The 26,459-nt window shown below is 40.2% G+C and overlaps 1 protein-coding gene across 4 annotated transcripts; it reads right to left on the reverse strand.

The window, feature by feature from the left end:
- Positions 1-369: 369 nt before the first annotated feature.
- popdc2 (popeye domain containing 2) lies at positions 370-24,649 on the reverse strand. Of its 4 annotated transcripts, none has more exons than XM_060833107.1 (4): positions 24,059-24,649; positions 16,792-16,900; positions 13,381-13,717; positions 370-1,136 (listed from the first exon to the last, which is right to left on the reverse strand). In XM_060833107.1, exons 1-4 carry the CDS (start codon positions 24,550-24,552, stop codon positions 1,063-1,065), a joined length of 1,014 nt encoding a protein of 337 aa, XP_060689090.1. In that variant the 5' UTR covers positions 24,553-24,649; the 3' UTR covers positions 370-1,062. The 4 variants fall into 4 exon arrangements, with proteins under 4 accessions (XP_060689090.1, XP_060689089.1, XP_060689091.1 ...); XM_060833106.1 differs by having other exon boundaries at positions 1,066-1,136; positions 13,245-13,717; XM_060833108.1 differs by lacking the exon at positions 370-1,136 and adding an exon at positions 6,058-6,084.
- Positions 24,650-26,459: the final 1,810 nt, after the last annotated feature.

The raw sequence follows: 26,459 nt of genomic DNA on the forward strand, positions 1-26,459 counted from the left end.
AGACCCTCCCATGGGGGTAAACATTCTTCTCAGCATTAACCCTGTCAATTCACTATGTTCCAATGAGATCACCTCTCAGTTCAATTCAGAGGACTCATGGTGGGATAAAATTGTGTTTACCATTAGAATTACTTTCATACCAATGCTATCTGAAGGATGTTAATTAATTCAGATTTAAATGTTTGTCTTTATACCACTTTTATTGCAATGAAGTTAATTTGTCATGAAATAAGTAGAAATTATACATAAGCATATACGTTTAGCATATGAGTTTATTAATTCATATGTTCATTTCATAATTAGTCTGTTTCAATCCAAAAGTGATGAATTTGAAATTAGGTAATTGCTCAATTCAGATTAGCTGTGAAGTTAGACAATATTAATGACTTATGTAGATGGCTTCCAACAGTTGCGCAAAATTTCAAATCTTTACTAATTTAGATTTTGCATCATTATTATGCCTGCTAACATATACCAAAGAAGTTTCTGTATACTGTGACTGTCAAGTTGATGAAGTGAAAATAGTGGACCTTGATATTGTTCGTTTAACACTCACTATGCTCCTAATGACTTTATTTTAACAGTTATGTAATACATTTAACTCGATACAGTCAAACTTTGTTACAATATATCATTACTACCCTTGTTTCCTACTAGTCAAACAAATTTCTTTATATGTTTTAAACCATGTTGTTCACAGAATCCTGCCAGAATTTTCAATGGAAAATATGTCAATTTGCCACTGGTTTTCATTACACTGTTAAAGATTTTTATTTATTTTGTCATGATTAACATGGTAAAAGTTAATAAAATTGTGATTCAATTTACCATGTTCAATCATGTACTAATAACCATATAAATACTGTAACCCATTGTACTGCCACTGTGAATTATCCCAACTTGCTGGAACAATGATGCCTGATTGTTTGGGAAACCAGAGTAGCCACATTGGAATACTATGTTGGAGTATGTTAATATAAAATTCTTTTTTTCAATATTCATTGGGAATTTAAATAGTACATATTTTATGTTTCCTCATGCTGGCCTTTTCAGTGACGGTTCTCAGAGTTCTGGCGTCTGAGTGGGAGCCAATGGTGCATGCCCCTTACGAATGCCACTCCAGGAACTGTTCACATCTGCAGAAAAAAATACAATTGAAATGCATTTAAGTAAACTACGGCAAGCCTAAGTTGATATACAGATTCATGCAAGTTGCTGCAGAAAGAAAATACCTTATACGATGCCCAACGTTAAGACCTCTAAGCAAAACTGATATTTCTGAAGAAAAGGCTGATGCAATGAGGGTACTCAGGGAGAACCAAGCAGAGCTGCCTGAAATTTCTGGTACTGTTTTATACTCTATTTGCTACATTAGTAATTTAGTTTCATCTGAATAGGAATGGTGGAGAGGTATTGTGGTGCAGTGAGTAATGTTTCTTCATTGGAGCCAGCAGCTCTGGGTTCAAGCCATTTTCCAGGTCTTGATGGCCCAGGAAAGTAGGTGTGGGTACCAACTTGTAAATCCTCCCAACATACACCAATGGCAAGTGGTCAAAGCAGCTGAAATTTCTGGTCAGCCATGTGATGGAAAGAAAGCACTGTCACTAGTCTTTGCTCCTGGCTACAACAATCTTGATGCTTGGGAGGCCAGTTAGCTCAGTGGTCAGGGTAGATCAGATTGGTGCTTAACAGCGTAAGGTTTGATCCCCATTCAGATGAGGTGGGTTCAGGACCAGCCTTCATACTCTACTTGTGGTGGAGGTTGTGGTGCTGTGGGTCACACCTGCCTTCGGGCAGAGAATTCAAGGAGATGGAATTATGACATCAAAAATAACTACAATCTAATAATATTGACTGTGGTATTTCAACTAGGTAGCTCACCAGCACTTTTCCTGGGCAGCTAGGGTTGGGCAATGAGTCCTGGCCTATCTAATGATGGCCATCTCCTGTAAATGAATAAAACTGTTTTGTCTAATAACTTCTACTGCAAGTGAAGGAGAGGATGTAATGTTACAGGACTTCTAGACTATATTACTTGCTGAAAGGCATAAAGTTTTTAACTTGAGCATTTTGTTTAGTTCAAAAAGATTTATTTTCATTTAAGTGTATGTTTTCATAGTCCTTATTCAGACATGAAAAATACCAAAGCTTATTTTTTTTCTAAATAAAACATCATTAGGCCATTTTTAGAAAAATCTGTTAATTTTGAAATGGCTTATAGGCATTTGATATTCTCGTGGGGTCAGCCGTGTTATGTTGGCAATCAAATAGAGTCATGGAGTCATAGAGATTGTACAGCACACAAACAGACCCTTTGGTCCAACTAGTCCATGCCGACCAGATGTCCCAATCTAATCTAGTCCCATTTTCCAGCACTTAGCCCATATCCCTATAAACCCTTCCTATTCATATACCCATCCAGATGCCTTTTAAAAGTTGCAATTGTACCAGCCTCCTCCACTTCCTCTGACAGCTCATTCCATACACGCACCACCCTCTTATATCTTATATCCTTCCCCTCTCACTCTGCCCTCTAGTTCTGGACTCCCCCATCCCAGGGAAAAGACTTTGTCTATTTATCCTATTCATGTCCCTCATGATCTTACGAATGCTCTAGGAAAACAGCCCCAGCCTACTCAAACACTTCCTAGAGCTCAAATCCTCCAACCCTGGCAATTTCCTTGTAATTTTTTTCTAAACCCTTTTACCCTTTTAAGTTTCACAACATCCTTCCAATAGAAAGGAGACCAGAACTGCACGCCATACTCCAATGTCCTGTACGGCTGCAATATGACCTCTCAACTCTTATACTCAATACGCTGACCAATAAAAAAAGCATACCAAACACCTTCTTCACTATCCTATCTACTGGTGATGCTACTTTCAAGGAACTATGGATCTGCACTCCAAGGTCTCTTTGTTCAGCAACATTGCCAAGGACCTTATCATTAAGTATATAGGTCCTGCTTTAATTTGCTTTCCCAAAATGCAGCACCTCACGTTTATCTAAATTAAACTCCATCTGCCACTCCTCAGCCCATTAGCCCATCTGATTAAGATCTCATTGTAAGCTGAGGTAACCTTCTTTGCCATCCACTACACCTCCAATTTTGGTGTCATCTGCAAACATACTAACTATACTTCTTATGCTCACATCCAAATCATTTATATAAATGATGAAAAGTAGTGGACCTAGCACTGATCCTTGTGTCACAGGCCTCCAGCCTGAAAAACAACCCTCCACCCCACCCTCTGTCTTCTACCTTCGAGCCAGTTCTGTGTCCAAAGGGCTAGGTCTCCCCTTATTCCATGAGATCTAACTTTGCTAAGTCTCCCATGGGGTACCTTGTTGAATGCCTTACTGAAGTCCACATAGATCACAACCATCGCTCTGCCCTCGTCAATCCTCTTTGTTACTCTTTCAAAAAACTCAATCAAATTCATGAGACATCATTTCCCATGCAAAAAGCTATGTTGACTATCCCTAATCAGTCCTTGCCTTTCTAAATATGTGTAAATTCTGTCCCTCAAGATTCCCTCCACCAATTTGCCCACCATTGACATCAGGCTCACTGGTCTATAGTCCCTTGGCTTGTCCTTACCACCTTTCATAAACAGTTACACCACATTAGCCAACCTCCAGTCTTCTGGCATCTCATCTGTGACCATCGATGATACAAATATCTCAGCAAGAGGCCCAGCAATCACTTCCCTTGCTTCACACAGAATCTAGGGTACACCTGATCAAGTCCTGGGGATTTTTCCACTTTTATGCATTTCAAGACATCCAGCACTTCCTCCTCTGTAATATGGAAATTTTTCAAGATGTCACCATCTATTTCCCTACATTCTATATCTTCAATGTCCTTTTCCACAGTAAACACTGATTCAAAATACTCATTTAGTATCTCCCCCATCTCCTGCGGCTCCACACAAAGGCTGCCTTGTTGATCTTTGAGGGACCCTATTCTCTCCCTACTTACCCTTTTGTCCTTAATGTATTTGTAAAAACCATTTGGATTCTCCTTAACCTTATTTGCCAAAGCTATCTCATGTCCCTTTTTGCCCTTCTGATGTCCTCTTAAGTATACTTTTACTGCCTTTATACTCTTCTAAGGGTTCACTTGATATCTCCTGTCTATACCTGACATCTATTTCCTTCTTTTTCTCAACCAAACTGTCAATTTCTCTGGTCATTCAGCATTCCCTACACCTACCAGCATTTCCTTTCACCCTAACAGAAATATACTGTCTCTGGACTCTCATTATCTCATTTCTGAAGGCCTCCCAATGATTAATCTATATACAAATGATCTCACAATGCTAATGTACATAGACCAAGTTTTATCACAATGATCGTAATTTTCTCAGATTAGTGTTAACTCTAAATTAATATCAATGAACATCAGTATTTATATTATAATCATTCCTTCCCATTTGAAATTCTTCTAATTAAGAGGTACTTTGCATCCGTGTTTCTAAGGAAGCAACTAGTGTTCCAGTTGTGAAATACAGGGAGAACAAGAAAGACAAATATGGAACATAATGACAACAACAGGACATTGGACATACAGCAACAGTTCCAGAATTAGATGAAGTGAGGTATACCACAAGAATATTATATTTGTCTCTTCTTTAAAGCAGTGAGTGACATTCTGAGAAAATATACTTGTGTATCAGAATAACTGATAGGATACAAGCTACATCTTGCCACTAACAATAATGTTGCCTATATTGTGTGTTTCCACAAGCACAAAGAGAAGTAGCTTATATTTTAAACTTTATAACTGACTTTGTTCTACATAAATACAATTTCGTGAAGCAAATAATACATAAACGTTCAGAAGTTTTTCAGTTGTCATGTTTAGTGTTTTAATTAATGAGCTTCTTCCCTTTTCTATTGGGAACATACATTTCTTTAAATGGGTTATGAGCTCACTAAATGGAAATCCACATCCTTGTAAATACATAATTAAAACATGATACTTTAGTATGATGTGATGTAACACTAACAGCAAACATGGAATTTATAATACTTAGGCAATGAGAAATGTTGCGTTTAGCTGAGAAACATATACAGTATATATCAATCAATCAAGGCTTACCATGAATATTATCTATACATACCTATCTGTCTATGCATAATCGCACATCTAAATAGAATTTACCTTATCAATTTCTGGACCAAACTTGGAATGTCCTTTGGTGTGGATTAGACCAAAATATGGTAAACAATTGAAATATCAGAGTTGAATCCATTTCTGTTCATTATCAATTTAGTGTTGTATATATGAAATCTGTGACTGATATTATACCATGTCTTCTCTTTTCAGGTTTTTTAAACCTCTTTCCACTCTTCAAAACGGGCTAGTTTTAAATGGGAACTTAAAGTCAGAGCCACAATTTCTCCCAGTTTCATGCCACTATAATCAGCCGATATGAACTTTGTACTTCTTGCAGAATATGCTTTGTGATTTTTACTCCCCATCTCCTGAAATCAAATTCTTATCTTAGTGATCAATTATAGAACATCTGAAACCAATTCAAACTGCAGATCTGCATTAACCAACCTTTCCACCTTAACCCTCTTCCTCTTTTTGTTCTTTCTCCACAGCAGATTAGCAAGTCTGCATTTTAAACATCAACTATAGGTGATTTTTATTAAGTTTCAAATGCAATCTTTTTTACAAACGTCACAAGTGCGATAATTTTTATATTTTCTGATCAACATGTTCAGAGATTTTATTACACACCTCTGAAGCTGATGGGGCTTGAATTTGAGCCTCCTAGTTCAGTGGTAAGGATACTACCACTACACCACAAAAGCCCTCGTGGTGCTTTATCAAAATAGCCTCTATTAATTTCACCTGATTCTTAATTATAACTAATTCACTGAAAGCTAATATCAGATTCATTAAGTATTATCTTAATACAAAGACTGTCCTACAAAATCTCGCTTTTATCCCTACATCTAAACCTTGGACAAGTTCTGTTGCTGCCTATAATGAAGAATAATCCATCATTATCTGGAAGTGGTGCCTTTTGCTATAAAGGTGCTGAAAGCATTATCCATAATTCAAGGTGCTGAAATGGCAAATAAAGAAGAGGTCAGCCATAGAAGTGCAGCAAAGTTTACAGTAATTACAACAAGAATAGCAGAAGTTTTAGGGGAACTGGGTAGTACAGTAAGGTAAACTTTATGTATCAGGATAAACATAATCAAGACAAGACAAATGAAGTCCAATCCATCATGGAAATAAGTCCACAGCAAGACACTGCTATCAAATACAACTAATTTTTGCATTCACCTACTAGTCATATTTGGTTAAAGTGCCAAAATAGAAGTACTGAAAATGAAAAAGTCACCTTGGTGCAGTAAGGAGTATTCACTTGCATTAACCTTTAATTAGATTAATTACAGTTGCACATGCACAATTTACACTGCAACTAGTTGCATGTTGTATTAATCTGTACATTAACGAGGTTTAGAAATAATATAAATTCCCAGCACTGTTAACTTTGACTTCAAGGAAACTTTTGCATTTCTGCCTTGTCCCATTTCTTACAATCATTTCATATATGCAATCATTGGTATATGCTGCACTTAGGACACACATACACTAAAAATGTAATTGTAAAAGCAGAGAGAAACCATAATAAATCTTCCCTTTCTAGACATTACGCAGATCCTTCAGGGAAGGATAGGAAACTCTCTAACTACCACTGATGGTAATACAAGGTGAGCAATATTTGGCCCATTGAGTTATTCCCACTATGTAAACATAATAATGCGCAAGACAGTTTACAAATCCTTTTCATAACTTGTTTAAATATCTCAGTGAGGTAATTTAATAGATAAAACTTCCAAGAAATAAAGAAGAAATTACTTGCATTTACATAGTACATGTCTTCAGTATTCTCATGACTGACTGAAGAGTTTTAAATGTTTATGTTGGCAACAATGTATACTTCTTCCAGATAATTTTGCCACACCCTGATTATTTAGAAGTTTCAAAAAATGAGACTTGTACCCACAACTTTCTGACCACTAAATCTTGCCCCCATCCCCAACTAGAAGTCAGTAAATTCTGGAGTAATAGATTTAGAACAGAGATCCAAAATTTTGAGATTTTTTCATTACATTAAAATGAACAGCAATGGACTATTTTAAACATTTTTAAACATTCACAACCAATTGATGTTCTTTATTTGCTGAGATTCAACATATTAAAATTGCCTAACTCAGTTATGAAGCCCTCTACTACCACAAAGTGCTGCAGTAATCTATTACCCTTGGGCAATAAATGTGATTTTTTTTCCACATACTCAAGAACAAATTTTAAAATATACATTGGTTTGTCAGCAAACCAGCAGATCTAGCTCCTTTGGTACCCCTCACTGAAGTACTACTCTCAGTTTATACTCTCTATTCCCATCAAACACGGTGCTCTTTCCTTTCCCACTCTTCCCTCCTACCAGCTCAAGACCATACTGCTTTTCCCTTTCCCCAAGAGCAGCTACTTCTCTAATTCATAGTTTGCATAATGTAGGCAGAAGTGAATGCAAGGGTGCAAAGTATAGGAGGAGTGGCCGCAGGGGGAACCTGGGGATAGCACTTGGGCAAGATCCTTCCTCCAACCATACTTATTTTGGTGGACCAACATCTAAACTGTGCTCCCAGAACCTGGCTGCATCAAACAAAGACAAATGGCATAAATTCAAAACATATCAAGAATCAAACCATGTCAGTCACCAATGTTCCATTTTAGCTGTTCTAGCAGTACCACTATAACAAAATGTTTTGAATGCATGTTTTGGAGTTGCATTTCTTACCAGGTTATGTGCAAATCATCAAATTTGTCCCATTTGTCACAATTTCCAAAGAATTTGAGCTCACAAATGGCTGGCTTGATGCCATGTCAATTGAGGAGCTACATGACACATTTCATACAGCAAATGATAGTGATTCTGGAAGCTTTATTTTTAAATGTATGCCTGTTCCCAAGCCTCACTGCTGCAGAAGTTTTCCACCCATCTTCAGTTAAGGCACAAACCTCATTCTCACCAGCACCCAATTCTGAAGCATTCTTTGTTCTGTAAAGTGGGTTAAGTTTGAGGGCATAAGCAACAAGATATGGAAGTCTTACTGTGCCAAACATCTGCCTGAGGAGTAGGCTTGAAGGAAATTTGGACCTTTAGTGTTTTCTTTTTTTAACCTGTTAGTGAGACACAGTGTAGTCACCAACATTTCTCATTTTAATGAGGACACAAATTGGTAGACGGCTCTGAAGATGTCATATTGAACTCAAAATGTTAACACTACTTTTCTCTCCACAGATATTGCCAGCCTGTTAACTTTCTCTAGTAATTTCTGTTTTTTATTTGAGAACGTCTGTTAATTCTAAAGGAATGTTTAAGAAAAAGCAATAGTGGTTTAAGGAGAAGGACAAGGAAACCTTACAACAGCACTGACAATAGAGATGAACTATCTTCTCTGATACTATTGTTGACAGTACTACACTGCAGAAAGATCTTAACTTATTGTGAAAAGTTGTGATCTCTTGAGGAGAGAGGGTAGAAAATTATTCGAAGCGTTATTGTTATATAGTACAGCAACTATTATAGCATGAGTAATTAATTCCTAGCCACCCTTATATTGACTAACTATGTCATTGTTCCTTCAATAGTAGTCTATCTTTCCTGACATCTCCTTACTCTGTCATTACTTTCTTCAGTATAACCCTCTGTCATTTACAATAGTTACATTTGCATACTAAGTATTGGAATGCGTACAATAGTGACATTTAGCATTTCTCAACAATCCCTATAGTTGCCCAGAGAAAGGAAGCATGAGTCTTTTCAAAGACCTTGTGAATGTAGTGCTCCAATGATATTATTTGGTTTAGTATCTGTACCTCCTGACCATTGATAATGTAGAAATCACCATGTATGGCTTAATTAGAATGACATATAGCTAGGATGAGAACTTGAAGGTAAAGATTTTACCCATCCTTGTTCCACTTTCTCTCACCTCACAGATCAGAGGAATAGACATTATCTAAAATTAACCTCCATACATTTAGTCTCCTTGAAACAAGCTTTCAATTTTTCTTTACTGGTCAAAGAAAAGGGAATATTGGAGTATCTTAAAATTGTTATCATGGTAGTTGCCAAGGAAGTGAGCATTTACCCACAAGATTCTCTGTTGATGCTCATAGACTGATAGACAGACACTCTGACTGGTGACCATTTTAGGTCATGGTCATATCTATTCTGCAAATAATGACATCTTGGATTTTACAGGAAATGTGATGGAACTGCTTTGACTAGTAAATGATTCATCGGACATAGGCAGGATGAACACGTGGCTTGAGGGATGATGTAGGAGGGAGAGGTTCAGATTGTGGGACATTGGGACTGGCTCTGGGAAGATGAGACTATTACAAATTGGAAGGTCTACACCTGAACTAGACTGGAACTAATGTCCTTGGGGGAGTTTTTGCTACTGCTGGAGAGTGTTTAAACTAATGAGACAGTGGGCTGGGAACCAGAAGAGAAGACTACATGACAGCGAGGTGGAAACTGGAGACTGTAAGAATCACAAAGTTAGCATTACCAAGGGGAAGAGTAGGTAGAGAGCAGATGAATGCAAAAGAACTGGCGGCCTGAAGTGCATATACTTTAACATGCGGAGTATAATGGATAAGGCAGATGAACTTAGAGCTTGGATTGGTGCCCAGGAGTATGACGTTATTGTGATCACAGAGACTTGGTTGAATGAATGGCATAATTGGCAACTAAATGTTCCAAGATATAGACACCTCAGACAGGAGGAAAGTAAAAGTGGGGAGGAGTTGCATTGCTAGTCAGGGATGATATCATGGCTGTGCTAACGGAGGACACTATGAAGGGCTTGAATAGTGAGGCATTATGGGTAGAGCTGAGAAATAAGAAGGGTGCAGTTACATTGTTGGGGCTGTACTACAGGCATCCCAACAGTGGGGCTGAGGTAGAAGAACAAATAGGTAAACAGATTATGGAAAGATGTAGAGGCAACAGGGTGGTGGTGATGGAAGTTTAATTTTCCCAACATTGACTGGGATACACTTAGTGTCAGAAGTCTGGATGGGGCAGAATTTGTAAGAAGATTCCAGGAAAGCTTTCTAGAGCAGTATGTCAATAGTCCGACAAGTGAAGGGGCCATATTGGTCCTGGTGTTGGGGAATGAGCCAGGTGGTAGAAGTTGCAGTGGGGGGATTTCTTTGGAAATAGTGACCACAATTCTGTAAGTTTTAGAATACTTGTGGACAAAGATAAGAATGGTCCTAAGGGACGAGTACTAAACTGGGCCAAGGCCAATTCTATCAAAATTAGGCAGGAGCTGGGGAATGTGGATCGGACACAGCTATTTGAAGGAAATTCCACATTTGACATTGGAAGGCTTTCAAGGATAGGTTGAAAATAGTGCAGGATAGGCATGGCCCATTGAAAACAAGGGATAGGAAAGGCAAGATTTGTGAACCGTGGATGACAGGAGAAATCGGGGGGCTAGCAAAGAGGAAAAGGGAAGTGTACATAAGGTCCAGGTAGCTAAGAACAGAATGGGCCCTGGAGAAATATCGGGAGAGCCGGACCAGTCTTAAACAAGGAATCAAGTGGGCTAAAAGGGGTCATGAAATATCTTTAGTGAGCAGAATTAAGGAGAATCCCAAGTCTTTTATTCTTATATAAGAAGCAAGAGTGTAACTAGAGAAAGGGTTGGTCCACTAAAGGATAAGGAAGGAAGGCTGTGTGTCGAACCTGAGAAAATGGGTGAGATTCTCAATGATTACTTTGCATCAGTGTTCACTGAGGAACGGGAGGTGATGATTGCTGAGATTAGAGATAGAAGTTTGTTTACTCTGGATGTTGCCTGGTATGGAAGGTGCTTGCTATGAAGAGACGTTGAGTAGGTTAGGATTTTAGGATTGTTTTCATTAGAAAAAAGGATACTGAGGGGGGACCTGATTGAGGTCTATTAAATCATGAAGGGTATAGACAGGGTAGATAGAGATAAGCTTTTTGAGATAAGGAGGGAAGATGTGTTCAGTAGGCTAAAGGATATTAAGATGGACAAATCCCCAAGACCAGACTGCTGAGAGAGAGGAAATAGCTGGGGGCCTGACAGACATCCTTAAACACAGGTGAGGTGCCGGAGGACTGGAGGTTACTAATGTTGTCCCCCTGTACAGAAGGGTAGTAGAGATATTCCGGGTAACTACAGACCAGTGAGCCTGACATCAGTGGTGGGAAAGTTACTGGAGAAGGTACTGAGGGATAAAATCTATTTATATTTGGAAAAGAATGGGCTTATCAGTGATAGGCAACATGGTTCTGTGCTGGCTAGATCGTGCCTTACCGACTTTAAAAATAGAGTTCTTTGAGCAAGTGACCAAGTTGATAGATGAAGGAAGGGCTGTAGATGTCATGTACATGGACTTTAGTAAGGTTCCCCATGGTAGACTAATGGAGAAAGTGAAGTCACATGGTGTGCAGGATGCTATAGCTAGGTGCATAAAGAACTGGTTGAGCAATAGGACACAGGGAGTAATAGTTGAAGGGACTTTCTCGAAATGGAGAAAGGTGACCAGTGGTGTTCCACAGGGATCAATGATGCTGTTTATAATATATATAAATGATCTAGAAGAGGGCATTGTTGGTCTGATCAGTGAGTTTGCAGACAACACTAAGATTGGTGGAGTAGTAGAAAACATAGGGGACTGTCAAAGGATACTGGAGAATACAGATAGACTGGAGAGTTGGGCGGAGAAGTGGCAGATGGAGTTCAATCCAGGCAAATGTGAGGTGATGCATTTTGGGGAGTCTAATTCGAGAGCCAACTATACTGCAAACAGAAGAGCCTTGGGAAAAGTTGATGGGCAGGGAGATCTAGGAGTGCAGGTCCATTGTACTCTGAAGGTGGCTGCATAGGTGGATAGAGTGGTCAAGAAGGCATATGGTATGCTTGCCTACATTGGACGGGGTATTGAGATTAAGAGCTGGCAGGTCATGTTAAAATTGTTCAAGACATCGGTTCAGCAGCATTTAGAATACTGTGTAGAGTTTTGGTTGCCACATTACCAAAAGGATGTGGACGCTTTGTAGAGGGTGCCGAGAAGGTTTACAAGGATGTTGCCTGGTATGGAAGGTGCTAGCTATGAAGAGACGTTGAGTAGGTTAGGATTGTTTCATTAGAAAAAAGGAGATTGAGGGGGGACCTGATTGAGGTCTATCATGAAGGGTATAGACAGGGTAGATAGAGATAAGCTTTTTCTCAGTGTGAGGGGTTCAATAACAAGATATCACGTATTCAAGGTGAGAGGTGAAAAGTTTAAGGGGGATACACATGGCAAGTACTTTACATAGAGAGTGATAAGTGCCTGAAACACGTTGCCAGCAGAGGTGGTAGAGGCAGGCACGGTAAATTCACTTAAGGTACATCTGAGCAGATGTATGAGTAGGTGGGGAGCAGAGGGACACATATGCTTAGGAATTTGGCGATAGGTTTAGACAGTGGATTTGGACTGGTTCAGGCTTAGAGGGCCAATGCTCCGGTTCCTGGGTTGTAAATATTCTTTGTTCTTTAGTCGCCACCTGATCTATCAGTGAACTAACTGGTTAATCCTCATGTTCTATGAACTGCTGCAAATTGGTATAAATGCAACAAAACTAGCTACTACTCCAGCTACAATGTGCAAGTTATATAATCAAAGAAAAGTCCATACCTGAGTAAAAGGAAATGCACCATAATATCAGAAGACAAATTAAGATGAAAATGTCCTGCAAAGCTTTGTCGGCTTTATTATTTTAAAATAAGTTGTTAGTCTGACAGAAGGATAAGGGGTCCATATCTAATAAAACATCATTAAATGTGCTTACAAACATGTTTTCTTATCAATAAGTGAAAAAGTTTGATAACACAATAATGCTTACACATAGTGAAGCAGATCCTTAGTTTTAGTCCTTTAAATTGTTTGTCCATGTGTAGTGAACTAGTTTAAAACACTAAAAACAAGTATAACACAGTATGTTAAATGGAAACTATTTTCTATCCATTGTAGCAACGTACCTCAATGTCAGTATAACATCCCAACTGCACAAGGACAGCTTTTCCACTTACCACATACTGTTACAGTGGTCCAGCAGAATTGGATAGTTAGTTTTATTAGGCGTAGTTGTAAGATTTGAAGCAGCAGTGTACTTACACATGAATAGACAGTGACAGGGTATTATCACATTTACTGGACCATTATTTCATGTACTCCCTTTCACTGGTATATTCCATAAATGATCCAGTCATATCTGCAAAGTCCTCCAGAACAAGGCTGGTGGAATCCTCACCAATTAGATCATTGAGGTCCGGCCCTGGTTTTTTAAAGGGAGACTCCTGAGGTCTAAATGAACTCTGAGGAACATGATGGGGACTCTCTGCAATCGTCTCCTTCTCAGCTTCGACAGAAGGTGCTAATACATGGTAAAGACTAGGTAAGCGGATATCGTAGCGGACCCCACCCCTGCAATACAGCTTGTCAATAAGGGAGTAAAGTTTGTCTGCGATGTCATTTCCAAGCATAACAGTGAAAAGGCGTGCAATGTAATGATGTTTAGCCAAGAGCATATATAGCTTTCTTCTTTTCCACGTCACATAGCAACAGTCTGTTTCTGCTGTCAGGGTCACCTGCAAAACATATTCAGTGAAACGTTCAGTGCCAACACAGCTATGACAAAAACAAATTCTCAAACGATACAATGCTCAGAATCAAAAAATAGGAACAATTTCCTCGTACTCAGTCGGCCATGCTGTGCTTTATTTAAACAGAGACAACAAATATTTGTGTTTTGTAGCAAGATGCTCACAAAATGATGGTTCTTCCAGTCAGTATTGCCAATAAATATGCAAAAGATTTCCCAATATGCTGCCCCATCTAGCAAAACTCTCTAATGGGAAATTGCATTCATCAAAATTGGCCCTCTGTCACCACCTGGATAGAGTAATTTGATCCCACACTGATTTTTCTAGAGGAATTCAAATCCGATTTTTGCATGGTTTTATGTGACAAGGTAGGGGAATATGTACTTCAAAAATGAATACCTTAAATTCATTGTATCTATAGCAGAAGGATATCAGTTTAGCTAAAGGGATAAAGTGTAAAAGTAGGGCAGTGTTGCTGCAGTATTACTAGGCATTAGTGAGACCACACCTGGAGTATTGTGCACATTTTTCATCTCCTGACTTAAGGGGGGCTGTAGTTGCATTGGTGGCAGTTCAGATGAGGTTCACTAGATTGATTCCTGAGATGAGGGATTGGTTTTGTGAAAAGAGATTGAGCAGTTCAGGCTCACACACTTGAATTTAAAGAATGAGAGGAGATCTAATTGCGATATATTAGATGCTAAAGGGGATTGACACAGTGGATGTAGAGAGGATGTTCGATTTTGTGAAGCAATCTGGAACTGTAGTTCATAGTTTTAAGATAAGGGATAGCAGATTTAAAACAGAGATGAGGAGTAATTACTTCTCGTGCAGGGTTATGAATCTGTGGAATTCACTACCCCAGAGTGGATGCTGAGACATTGTGTAAATTTTGAGACATTGTGATTTTAATTATCAGGAGGGTTTATCTAGTTGAAGGATTATGGAGAATGGGCAGGAAAGTGGAATTAAGGCCAAGATGCAATCAGTTATGATCATATTGAACGGTGGAGCAGGCTTGACAGGCTGAATGGGTTGCTCCTGCTTAAAAATGTGTTGCTGGAAAAGCGCAGCAATCAGGCAGCATCAAAGGAGAAGGAGAATCGACGTTTCGGGCATAAGCCTTTCTTCAGGATTGCTCCTGCTCCTAGTTCTTATCTTTAGTTGGATTATCAGGGTTAAAGCTGCAGCAGACTCAAGATGCTTAAATTACTAAAATGTAGATGGTTTGGAGTCTTTTGTATGTTAACAAATTCATGCCAATCACCATGAAGATTATAGTTGAAACCACAGAGCAACTTTGTAACTATCTATTACTTGTTTCTTCCTATCGCAACCAAGGCTGAGCTAACAGGGCTGCATGTACTCTCCATCAGAGAATCTTGTAAACTTGTCTTTTACTGTTAGCCAGATTGCAGTCTTAGTGAACCTTATAAGTAGATTACAGAATATGTGGACATCCTACAAGGTCTCCAGTACAATATATTTCAGTAAAGGACTAATTGATAATTCCAGGGTACATTGATCTACAAGCAGCTTTAAGTTCACCGGATAGTATATCTGCTAAAGAATTTGATTTTCACTGTAAAAATAAACTATTATTGATAAAAGAAAAAGTGTCCACATAATTTTGAAATCATTGATCAAATAATTCAGAGCAGAGTACAAAATTACCATATTTGAAATTATTCCTAGTTCTTTATTTAAAACTTTCATGAAAATGTAATTAATAAATGGAATGTCTATCACTTCATTTCTTCATCCATTAGTATAATACTATCAAATTTCCAAATAATAGTACCTACCAAAATGACAGCTTCAGCAGGGCTTTGATAAAATTCTATAGTGGTGCCAGGGCATTAGACTCTGGCTACCTTCACGATCAAGGAAGGTGAGTGGGATGACATGCCAGAAAAGTCAAAGGAATTATTTCTAATTGAAAAGATTCTGGCAGCTGTCAAAAAGTTTCAGTTGCACCTAGATTTTGAGGCTGCAGAAACCCCAGAAATGGAGAAGTGACCTGCTCTCCAAATCTCTCTGTCAGGTTACTCAGAGGTCATGCTGTAGGATCTGAAGATCTTTCCCAATAGGAACAGAAAGATCAACTGCCTCTAGCAGGTGGAAGTGACCAAGGGAATCAGCAGCAGATGCATGGCTATCTCCAATTGGAGATAATGAACCAAATGGATCCAGAACTTCCCTCCACAAAACAACAATACCTTATATTTCAATAGCACCTTTAGCATAGTAAACTGTCCCAAGGCATTTCACATGAACATTAGAAAATGGAATACGGCACCAAATCATATATTAGATCAGATAAAAAAAAACCTAGTCAAATGACTGGCTTTTTAAAAAAGTGTTTCAAAGGAGGAAGCACAGTGAAGAGGCAGAGGGGAATAATTCCAGACTTTAGAGTTTAGGCATCAGAAGGCGTGACCCCAATAGTGGAGCAAATAAAAACAGGAAAGTTCAGGATTTCCAAACTGGATGAGCTGGAGGATTTCAGAAACTGGGGGCAGAGGGAAGACATTGACGGGGGGAGAATCAGAAGCATTTGACAAGAAGCTCTCATTCCTCATTCTTCTCACACAAACTCACATTCTCTTCTGAAAAGCCAACACTCACATTCATCCTCATGCTATTGTCCTCTCGCACCTAGGCCACATGCTCACAGTCCACAAATATGGTCCTTCATTGCTATCTGTACTCATAACTGACTGCTTTCTTTCACTGCAGTTGAAGAGATTGGGCACAGCCTTCAAGCCTTGGAGAGGTAAAGACCTTGGGCGATGGCCCTACAGTGACAACTATATTGGATTGATAAGACATGTCCATTTGAAACAGTCGAAAGTAAGTGGTGTTCAGGGAGGCTGCAGGGTTTGGAGTCACAAGTGGTAATTGACTTTCATTTGCATTGATGGAAAAGTTTGTACAAATTTCAGGCCAACATTTTTTTAATATATTCATAAGGATAAATATAAGAATTATACTATAAAGCTAGATGTTATCTTGATGATTCACTCTAAATATTAGACAAATTTTAAAAAAATAATTACTTGAAAATTGCCTTCTTCATTAGGTCGCAGAGATTCCCATTCTGGAGAATCAAGGAACTGATATGGAAAGACATAGTGTAGAAACTGTTGTTCGTGAGTAACACGAACCCTGTAAAAAAAATTAAAATATTTCATTTTCCATTCCAAATTAACATGTGTTTTTGATATTTAGTGATGATGACAATTTGTTGAAGTTATTCTCTACCCTTCCCTGAAATAAGTTTTCCTGCACCATCCACTTTTCACAGTCAGTATAAGGGTAACTTTTCAACATTTTTAATTCATCTGACTCTATCCATTGTTGATTGGGAAGTGGAAGAGTCAAATATGACAATGCAAAGAAAGGCTTTAAATTGTGATCTGTCATTGCAATTTTGAATCATTTTAGGTTTTGTTCCTTATTCACTTCCCTTGCTCTCCCGCTTTTTGAAGTTCCTGAGATTTGAAAGGAATCATGGACTTAGCTCAACAAATGTTGAGGTGCTAACCAAAGCTGCAGATATTATGAAGTTGCCACATACAAATCACTTATAACCTTAATGTAGCATGTGATTTTGCCAAGGAGCATAGCCACAAGCATGTAATTGCTAAACACAAAACAAGCTGCATCTGCAAGAATTCTAATACAGTGAATTTGATAATGTATGATTTAGCCAATGATTTCTTGCTTTTACAGCTAAATGCATGAACAAATGACCAAAACTGTACTAGCTGCCAGATCATTGATCATAGTTTCTTCAAGATAACTACAAAATGGGAGGGGTATTGTTGTGAGCAACTAATTTGAGGAAAGTTGTAACGCTGTAAATGGTATCTAAATCTCTTTTGGTGGAATCAAGAGTTTCTGCAACAATCTATTGAGATGTGGTACATTGTAAAGGTCATTAGGGAAATAATGCAGATTGGTCAGTTGCACATGTGACAATGCAGTCACTTTAAAAAGGTTACTTTGTCCTTGGTTTTTGTTTCAAAGAGAGGTCGTAAAGGTAGAGGTGCTGGAGGGTCTGGTTTAACTGGGATTGGAGTGGCCAGTTCTCCCAGTTCAGATTTTCACTGGTTTGTTTTGGCTGTAGCAATCACAAGATGCATGATTCCAGGAGAGATGCAAGCTTCAGTAAAGAATTTCTCTGATATTTTAAATCTCCCTCTGGATGCTGTTCCTTCTTGCCTACAAGAATCTGTGTTTCAATTTACCTTTTTGCCAAGGGGTGTGTTTATGGGATGTTATTGTATTGGAACAGTTAATTAGTAATAGTTACTGTATCGGGTGTTATGTTTTCCAATACTTAATTTATTCTAAATGCCACTTTCTTTTGTTTGCGTTTCAACAGTAGTGTTCAAATAAGTTCTGTTTGCTTAAAGTTGAGTGGTTGGACCAGCTGCATCGCACCTGGGATATTCACTTCACATTTGCCTTTAAAATAAGAAAATGTTAAGAGTCTAGGCTACCCTCTTTAAATATTTTGAGGGGGTCTGGCCTGGTCCATAACACACATATATGTAATGATCAGAATTACACAAAAAAATTTTTTTTTAAAAAATTGCTGAAATGATTCATTGGTCATCATTAAAAGGGTTGTTTTGAGATCATGACAATAACAGACCAGTCTGGTGTTGTATTAGAGGAAAATTGTAAATACACTGGAGGGAGGGCAGAAGTGATTTACCAGAATGTTTCTAGGAATAAGAAACTGCCCTGTAAAAACTCTGTGATTCTGTTCTTCAACAAATCCATAGAGTTATACTCAGTATTGGATAAATCATTACACTCATTTGGCATCTGACCCAATGGCTAATATTAGGGAGCTATACAATGTAAAACTGCACATGCTGCAAATCTGAAATAAAGAAACTAAATGCTGGCACTACACAGCAGATCAGGCAACGTAAAGCGAAAGAAAGATTTCACACTTTAGATGCACATCCTTTATTAAATTGAAGTTTGAATAGTATTGAGGTGTCTTAGTAAAAATAAAATAGTAAATTGAGGAAAGTGATAATTAATTAATAATATTTGAAGTAAAAGTGATAGTTAGTTACATACAGCTTCCTTCAAGATCAGGCACTGCCAGGAGTCTATGTCTGTCAAAGAGGCTAGGCTGGCTTGAGTTGACAGCAGAGAAATCAATCATCGAGAGGGGCTGATGGGTTAATTTAATTACAAAGCGTCTCTAGAGATTATTGAATGATAGTAGTATGGACCGATTTGTATGAAATTTAATAAAGTGGATGGAGTATGTTGTGCTGGTTAAAATGTCTTAAATAATCACTTCACTGGCCAGATGTGCACTTCACACTAAAATGGCCTGTTTTATTATTGGGTGAGGCATGAGGAGCTTAACGAAGAAGGGAAATTAGTGGTGAAACTTCAAACTACTATGTCAATGGTTGCTAACTTGGTCTATTTGGCTTCTTCAATATGAGTTGGACCGAAGGGTCTGTTTCCATACTGTACATCTCTATGACTCTATGACTATGGCTATATGTTAGATGATTGGAGACCTATGTTGCAAGCAAAGAATGAACCGGATTTTCATGACGAATGCATAAAGTAAACTCTAACTATATCTGAAATGGATGTCAGCCTCCCAGCTTGTAAAATCAGTCAGCAATGTGATATTCAGTACTGTGTTAAGCAATGCCTGGTGTAGCTTAGGAGCCTCACTCTAGCATGGCAGTCTCAGGCAAATGTTGTTTTTATTCACTTGTGGGTCATGGGCATTGCTGGATGGGCCAGTATTTAATGCCCATCCCCAGTTGCCCTTGAGAAATTAGTGCTGAAAATGTGTTGCTGGAAAAGCGCAGCAGGTCAGGCAGCATCCAAGGAGAAGGAGAATCGATGTTTCGGGCACGAGCCCTTCTTCAGGCTTCCTTGAAGAAGGCATCTGCAGTCCTCACTTTCTCCTAGAAGATTTTAACCTATTGCGAATCCTCTTGCAAGGATGCCTTCCTTGAAGAAGCTCTCTTCTTCCCTCTACAAAAACCTGAAGAAGGGCTCATGCCCGAAACGTCGATTCTCCTTCTCCTTGGATGCTGCCTCACCTGCTGCGCTTTTCCAGCAACACATTTTCAGCTCTGATCTCCAGCATCTGCAGTCCTCAATTTCTCCTTGAGAAATTAGTGTTGAGCTGTTTTGTTGAACCACTACAGTTCATGTGCTTTAGAAACAAAGGCATTTCCTCCTTGTAGGGTCGTTCTGCTATATTGCATATTTCGTCAATGCAAATTCACTGTAATGCGATTGACGAATGGGGACACTGTTTCTAAAGTGTAAACTTTTAAAACATGCGTTGGCTAGAACATGATTACATCATCAACACTTACTTGTATATTGAGGGGTTGTACAGGAACACAACTATTGCGCTATAGAGGAAATGACTGTATAAGCATATATTTAGAGTTATAGAGGCTTACACCATGGATACAGGCCCTTCGACCTAATTTCTCCACGCCACCTAGTTTTCACAATCTAGTTCCAACAGCCTTCGTTTGGTTCAAATCCCTCCGTTCCTATCCCATTCATGCATTTGTCCAAATGTTTCTCAAATGTCAAAATTGTGCTCGCCTCCACCACCAACCTCTGGCAGCCTGTTCCAGACACACACCATCTTCTGTGTGAAAAAAATTGCTTCATGGACCCATTTGCATCTCCCCTTAAATCTATGCCCTCTAGTTTTAGACTTTCCTGCCATGGGAAACAGCTGTTGGCTATCTACGTTATCAATGCCCTTTATGATTTTATAGACCTCTATAAGGGCACCCCTTAATCTTCCAGCCTATCAAGCCCCTCATATAACTCAAACCTTCTAGACCGGGTAGCATCCTAGTACATCTTTACTGTACGCTTTCTAGTTTTATTAATATCCTTTCTATAGTAGGGTGCCCAGAACCACACATAGTACTCCAAATGTGGCCTCACCAACATCTTGTATAGCTGCAACAAGACGTCCCACCTCCTATATTCAATGCTGTGACCAATGAAAGCAAGAATGCTGAAAGCTTTCTTCATCACCCTGTCCACCTGTGACTCCACTTTCAAAGAGCAATGAACTTGTACTCCTAGATCTATTTGTTTATAACACTCCCCAGGGCTGTGTAAGTCCTGTCCTGGTTTGGCCTACAAAAATGCAACACTTTGCATTTATCTAATTTAAACTCCATCTGCCATTCCTCAGCCCACTAGCCCAGTTGATCAAGATCTCATTGGCATTGCCAGATAACTTTCTTCACTGTCCACTATACCATCAATCTTGGTGTTATGTGCACACTTACTAACTATACATTCTAAATTCACTTCCAAATCATTTATATAAATGTAGAATAACAGTTGACTCGGCACCAATCCCTGTGACACACCTCTGGGCTCGGGCCTCCAGTTTGAAAAACAACCTTCTATAACCACTTTCTGCCTTCTACCTTCAAGCCAATTTTGTAACCAATCAGCCGGTTCTCCCTGGATCCTGTGAGATATTTACATGCAATTGAGCCAACGGAGGGTCTGATAACTGAATGAATTCCCATTTAACTTCAGCAGAAAGGCCTTAGACAATGGTCTTCCCCCACTGCCTTGGTGGCAGCTGCCCCAAGCTTTAGTGCATCCCTCAGCCTGTAGCCGTGGACCATAGAATGCACCAGTCTGCAACACTCTGTCAGGTCAACTCCTTGTTCTGGAAGACCAACAAGTTTTGAGCAGATCAAAAAGCATCTTGCACCGAGTTGAAAGTCCTCCCGGTGCAGTCCATGTTTATCTCAGGGTGTCTCCCAGGGAACAGAATATAGAGCACAGAGTCCTGCATCACGGAGCTGCTCAGGACGAACCTCGACAAAAAAAACATTGCATCTTTCTTCAGATACACTTGCTTTGCACATTCCAGAAGTAGATGCATAACAGTCTGTACCTGCTCCCCCCCCCGCCTACAGCCACTTCAAGGGCAGCATGTGGTGATGTAGAGCTTCTGAGCATACATGAAGCATCTCACAGGTAGTGCCCTTCTCACCACCAGCCAAGCGATGTCTTGGTGCTTATTGGAAAGTTCTGGTGATGAGGCATTCTGCCGAATAACCACTCAACAGGATCCACCCTCTCCTTTTTCTGCATGGTTACAGGATACTATGTGCAAACCACTTCTGATAGACTTGTGGTCAAAGGTATTTTTCTTTGCAAATTTCTTCACGAAGGACATGTGATACAGAATGGTGCAACTACTGCAGAAACAAGGCCAGACCTATCCCCTTATCCTTCACAACACTAGGGACAGGTAGAACATCAATAGGAAGTGACACGTTGTGTTTGCATACCAAGGATCAACACACACCTTGAAGAAGCCATACACAAAGGTGACCATCAGGATGATGGCAGTGTTGGGTAAATTGTGTCCCTGTGGACATGGACCATCTTAGATCTTCAGATGAAGTGAAAGATGGCTTGGGTGACTGCAATGGTGCAGGTTCGGGGAATGGGCCAGACCTGTGCCATGTACAACAGAGAGAGAGAGAGAGAGTGCCTTGCACCTGATGACCAGTTTTTACCTGCAGTGGAAAGGGAACGATACTCCCAATAGCCAAGTTTCTGCCTCACCTTGGCGATACGCTCTTCCCACAATGTTACATACACCCCAGCCCTTTTGAACCATATTCCTATCACTTTCAGGAAATCTGTCCTGATGTGAAGGGGATAAAGGATCAGTTGGTTGTTCCCAAATACATTACCTCACTCTTGCCTTGATTTAACTTGGCTTCTGAGGCCCATTTGAACTGGTTGCAGATGCTCATGAGTCTGCACACTGACAGCGAATCCAATCAGAAAATGGTGATGTTAGCCATGTACAGGGGAACTTTGACTGGCAGGCCTCTGCTGCCTGGAATAGTTACCCTTCTCAGGCTCACATCCTTCCTGATGGACTCGGCAAACGTCTCTAAACAACACATAAATAAGGCAGCAGAGAGTGGGCAGCCCTGCCTGACTCCGGATCTGATCGGGAAGCTTTCTGATTTCCACCCATTGATTGAGGCTGCACGAGCAATGTCGGTGCAGAGTGGTCGGGTGCCCTCCGAAGCTTATTTCGGACAGCATGTCTCACATGTAGGTGTGTGGATATCCTGTCAAAAGCCTTCTCCTGCTCCAGGCTGATGAGGCATCCACCTCCCTGTCCTGCACGTAGGCAATCATATCCCTGAACAACATGAAGCTCTCAGAGATCATCCTACCCGGTACAGCACAGGTCTGATCGGGCTGAATCACTGATCCCAGAGCAGAACTGACCCACTTGGCAATGTCTTTAAACAGGGCCAATTACTTCATGTATCCTGAATACAGTGGCTCAGTGGTTAGCATTGCTGCCTCACAGCACCAGGGACCCGGGTTCGATTCTCGCTTTGGATGACTGTGTGGAGTTTGCACATTCTCCCTGTGTCTGTGTGGGTTTCCTGCGGGTGCTCTGGTTTCCTCCCACAATCCAAAGACGCGTGGGTCAGGTGAATTGGCCATGCTAAATTGCCCATAGTGTTAGGCGCATTGGTCAGAGGGATGGGTTACTCTTCAGAGAGTCGGTGTGGACTTGTTGGGTGGAAGGGCTTGTTTCCATACTGTAGGTAATATTAACTAAAAGAGTGTAAAACTTTGTTAGGTATTAGTGAAAAAAGTCAACAAACCATGTTACAGCTGTTTCCATAAAGAATTGGTGAGCATACATTCCACCAGTACTGGGGGAGGGGGGAGGGTGAGGGCACTGGGAATCTGTAACATGGATCAGGGATCCTTCAGTAAACACTGGCACCTTCCCAAGGCTGGATTCTCAGGGCCCAGGATGCCATGTTCTATTTGAACACTCAATGGAATCACATTAAAACGCGAGGCGTCTACGATAAAACAAATAAAAAGTTAGCGTTAACTGTGCTCGATCTTAGCCCCCCCCCCCCCACTCTCAGAAAAGCACAACCTGAGGCGGTCGGCGGAAAGAAAAAAATAACTTCTTTCGGAGCATTCGCTCTTTAGAAAAAGTCAAGTAACGGTGTTGTATTACCGGAAAACTGAACCTGGCCGCAATGTTGTTGATGAAAACACATCCATCTGTGTAACTGAGAGTGGTTTAACTGGAGTATTTGATGAAACTGATTACATTGCAACACAACATGCTTTGAAGGGCGATTCTAGAAGTGTTGGTGTCAGTTACATCCCACCAAACAAATGAGCACACCCCCCCCCCCCCCCCCCCCCACAGTGTATATGTTGCTGACTGTCCGGTTCCGAGCACTTGCTGCCACTGACCTGCCTGACAGCAGCAGGGACAAGCGGTCAATTGCGGTTTTGCCTTCCACCGCGTAGTTCTGCTCACGGGAGAGACTCGTCACCTCGGCATCGCAGCAGTTCACGATCTCCTTGTAGACACTGAGCGGCACATCGAGCGGCTGGAACATGGCTTTGTAAAGATTCGTGAAGTCTTCCTCGAAATTCACCTTCCTCAGCCGGTAACCAATGTGCGCCAGTTGGACCAAGCAGAACACAAAAAGTAACAGGCTCCACATAAAAATATCCACCCCGCAGGCATCGACCCAGCCCCAAAGAGACTGAATGAAAAACCCAACGCCCAAAAGACTGAACAGATAAACGAGACCAAAGAACCCACTGCCGCTCATGTAGCCCAGTGTAAACATGACATTGGCCAAGTGGTAAATGGCTCCTTCACTCCCATTTTTCAGAATCTTACATCCAGGACTATCGTACAAAATAGTCTCGATGAAACTTGAATTTTCCCGAAACATTTTTTGCTCGAAAGGCAAACTTGGGAGAGCTTTCGGATTTTGAGTTAATCGCTGAAGAGCCCAACCAGGCAGGGAGAGAGCACAATGTGCATGTGTGTGTGTACGCGTGTGCGCAAAGAGAGAGAGAGAGAGAGAGAGAATTTCTCTTGGCAACAGAGCTAAGTTGCAATGAAAAGGTTACCATGTTTGGAGTTGAAATCCAAGGAGCACTGAGCGGGAACAGATGGCACTTAACATAACTGTGACACACAGTTGATAAGATATTGTTTCCATCTTGAACATAACAGGCACCATAACGGTACATATTCTTTTGTATCAACCATAAAATTATTAGGAGAATCTGCATACACTGTACATCCTGCAGTTTACATTCTGCTGATCTGTACTTCAACTTAACCCTTAATATCCACAAGGATTTTCTTTTTTTTTCATTTTAACTCTCAATGACGTCTCTTCAAACAGGAAGGCTCCTAATAAACTCTCCTTCCCTACAACTAAAATTGTAAAGTTCAATAATCACTGCACTATCCTTTTTAAATGACTTTGTGTCAATACATTGTACGCAGTGTAGCCACTGAGGAGGATGTAGTTCAACATCCACATCTCAAAGAAACTTTCTTTATAGAAACTAGAAACAGGAGTCGGCCATTCGGCCCTCAGAGCCTACTGTGCCATTCATTATCATCATGACTGAACATCCTGCTCAGTACTTTGTTTTTCTTTTAATTCATTCACAAGATGGGGACATTGCAAGCTAGACCAGCATCTGTTGCTGTTCCTAATTGGAGCAATTAAGAATCAACCCCATTGCTGTGCATCTGCAGTTACACATATACCAGACCCGGTAAGGATGGCAGGTTTCTTCCCTAAAGGACATGAGTGAACCAGATGGGTTTTCTGACAACCCACAATGGTTTCATGGTGATCACTAGGCTCTTAATTTCAGATTTTTATTGAATTCAAATTCCACAATCTGCCATAGCAGGATTCAAGCCTGGGTGCCCAGTACATTACCTGGTCTCTGCATTAACAGTCCAACGACAATACCACAAGGCCATCACCAACCCCCTTGATCGCATTTCTCCTAAACCCTTTGATCTCTTTAGCCCTAAGAACTGTATCAAACTGCTTCTTAAAAACATTCAGTGCTTTGACCTCAACCACTTTCTGTGACAGAGAATTTCACAGGCTCACCACTCTCTGGATGATGAAATTTTTCATCTCAGTACTAAATAGCTTACTGCATATTCATAGAATTGTGAGATGTGAGGGACATTGGCTAGGCCAGCATTTATTGTGCATCCCTAACTCGTCTTGAGAAGTTGTTGGTGAGCTGCATTCCTGAAGCACTGCAGTTCTTGGGATGTAAGTGCTGTTAGGAATGGAGTTGCAGGGATTTGGCTTAGCAACACTCAAGAAGCTTGACATCACCCAAGACAAAGCAGTCCATTTAATTGATGTCACATTCACAAACATTCACTCCTTCCAACACTGACGCTCAGTAGCAGCAGTGTGTATTATCCATGAGATGCACTGCAGAAATTCAACAAGGGTCCTTAGACAGCACCTTCCAAGCACATGACGACTTCCATCAGAAGGACAAGGGCAGCAGATACATGGGAAGACCACCACCTTCACATTCCCCTCCAAGCCACTCACCATTCTGACTTGGAAATATATCATCATTCCTTCACTGTCACTGGGACAAACTCATGAAATTTCCTTTCTAATAGCATTGTGGATCAACTCACAGCAGGTGGACTGCAGTGGTTCAAGAAGGCAGCTCACCACTGTCTTCTCAAGGACAACTGGGGATGGGCAATAAATACTGATGCAGCCACACCTCATGAATGAATAAATAAAATAAAAATAATTCCAAGTCAAGGTATTATGAGGCTTGGAGGAGA

The sequence above is a fragment of the Hemiscyllium ocellatum genome, chromosome 12 (assembly GCF_020745735.1).
Source record: "Hemiscyllium ocellatum isolate sHemOce1 chromosome 12, sHemOce1.pat.X.cur, whole genome shotgun sequence".
Taxonomy (NCBI): Eukaryota; Metazoa; Chordata; class Chondrichthyes; order Orectolobiformes; family Hemiscylliidae; genus Hemiscyllium; species Hemiscyllium ocellatum.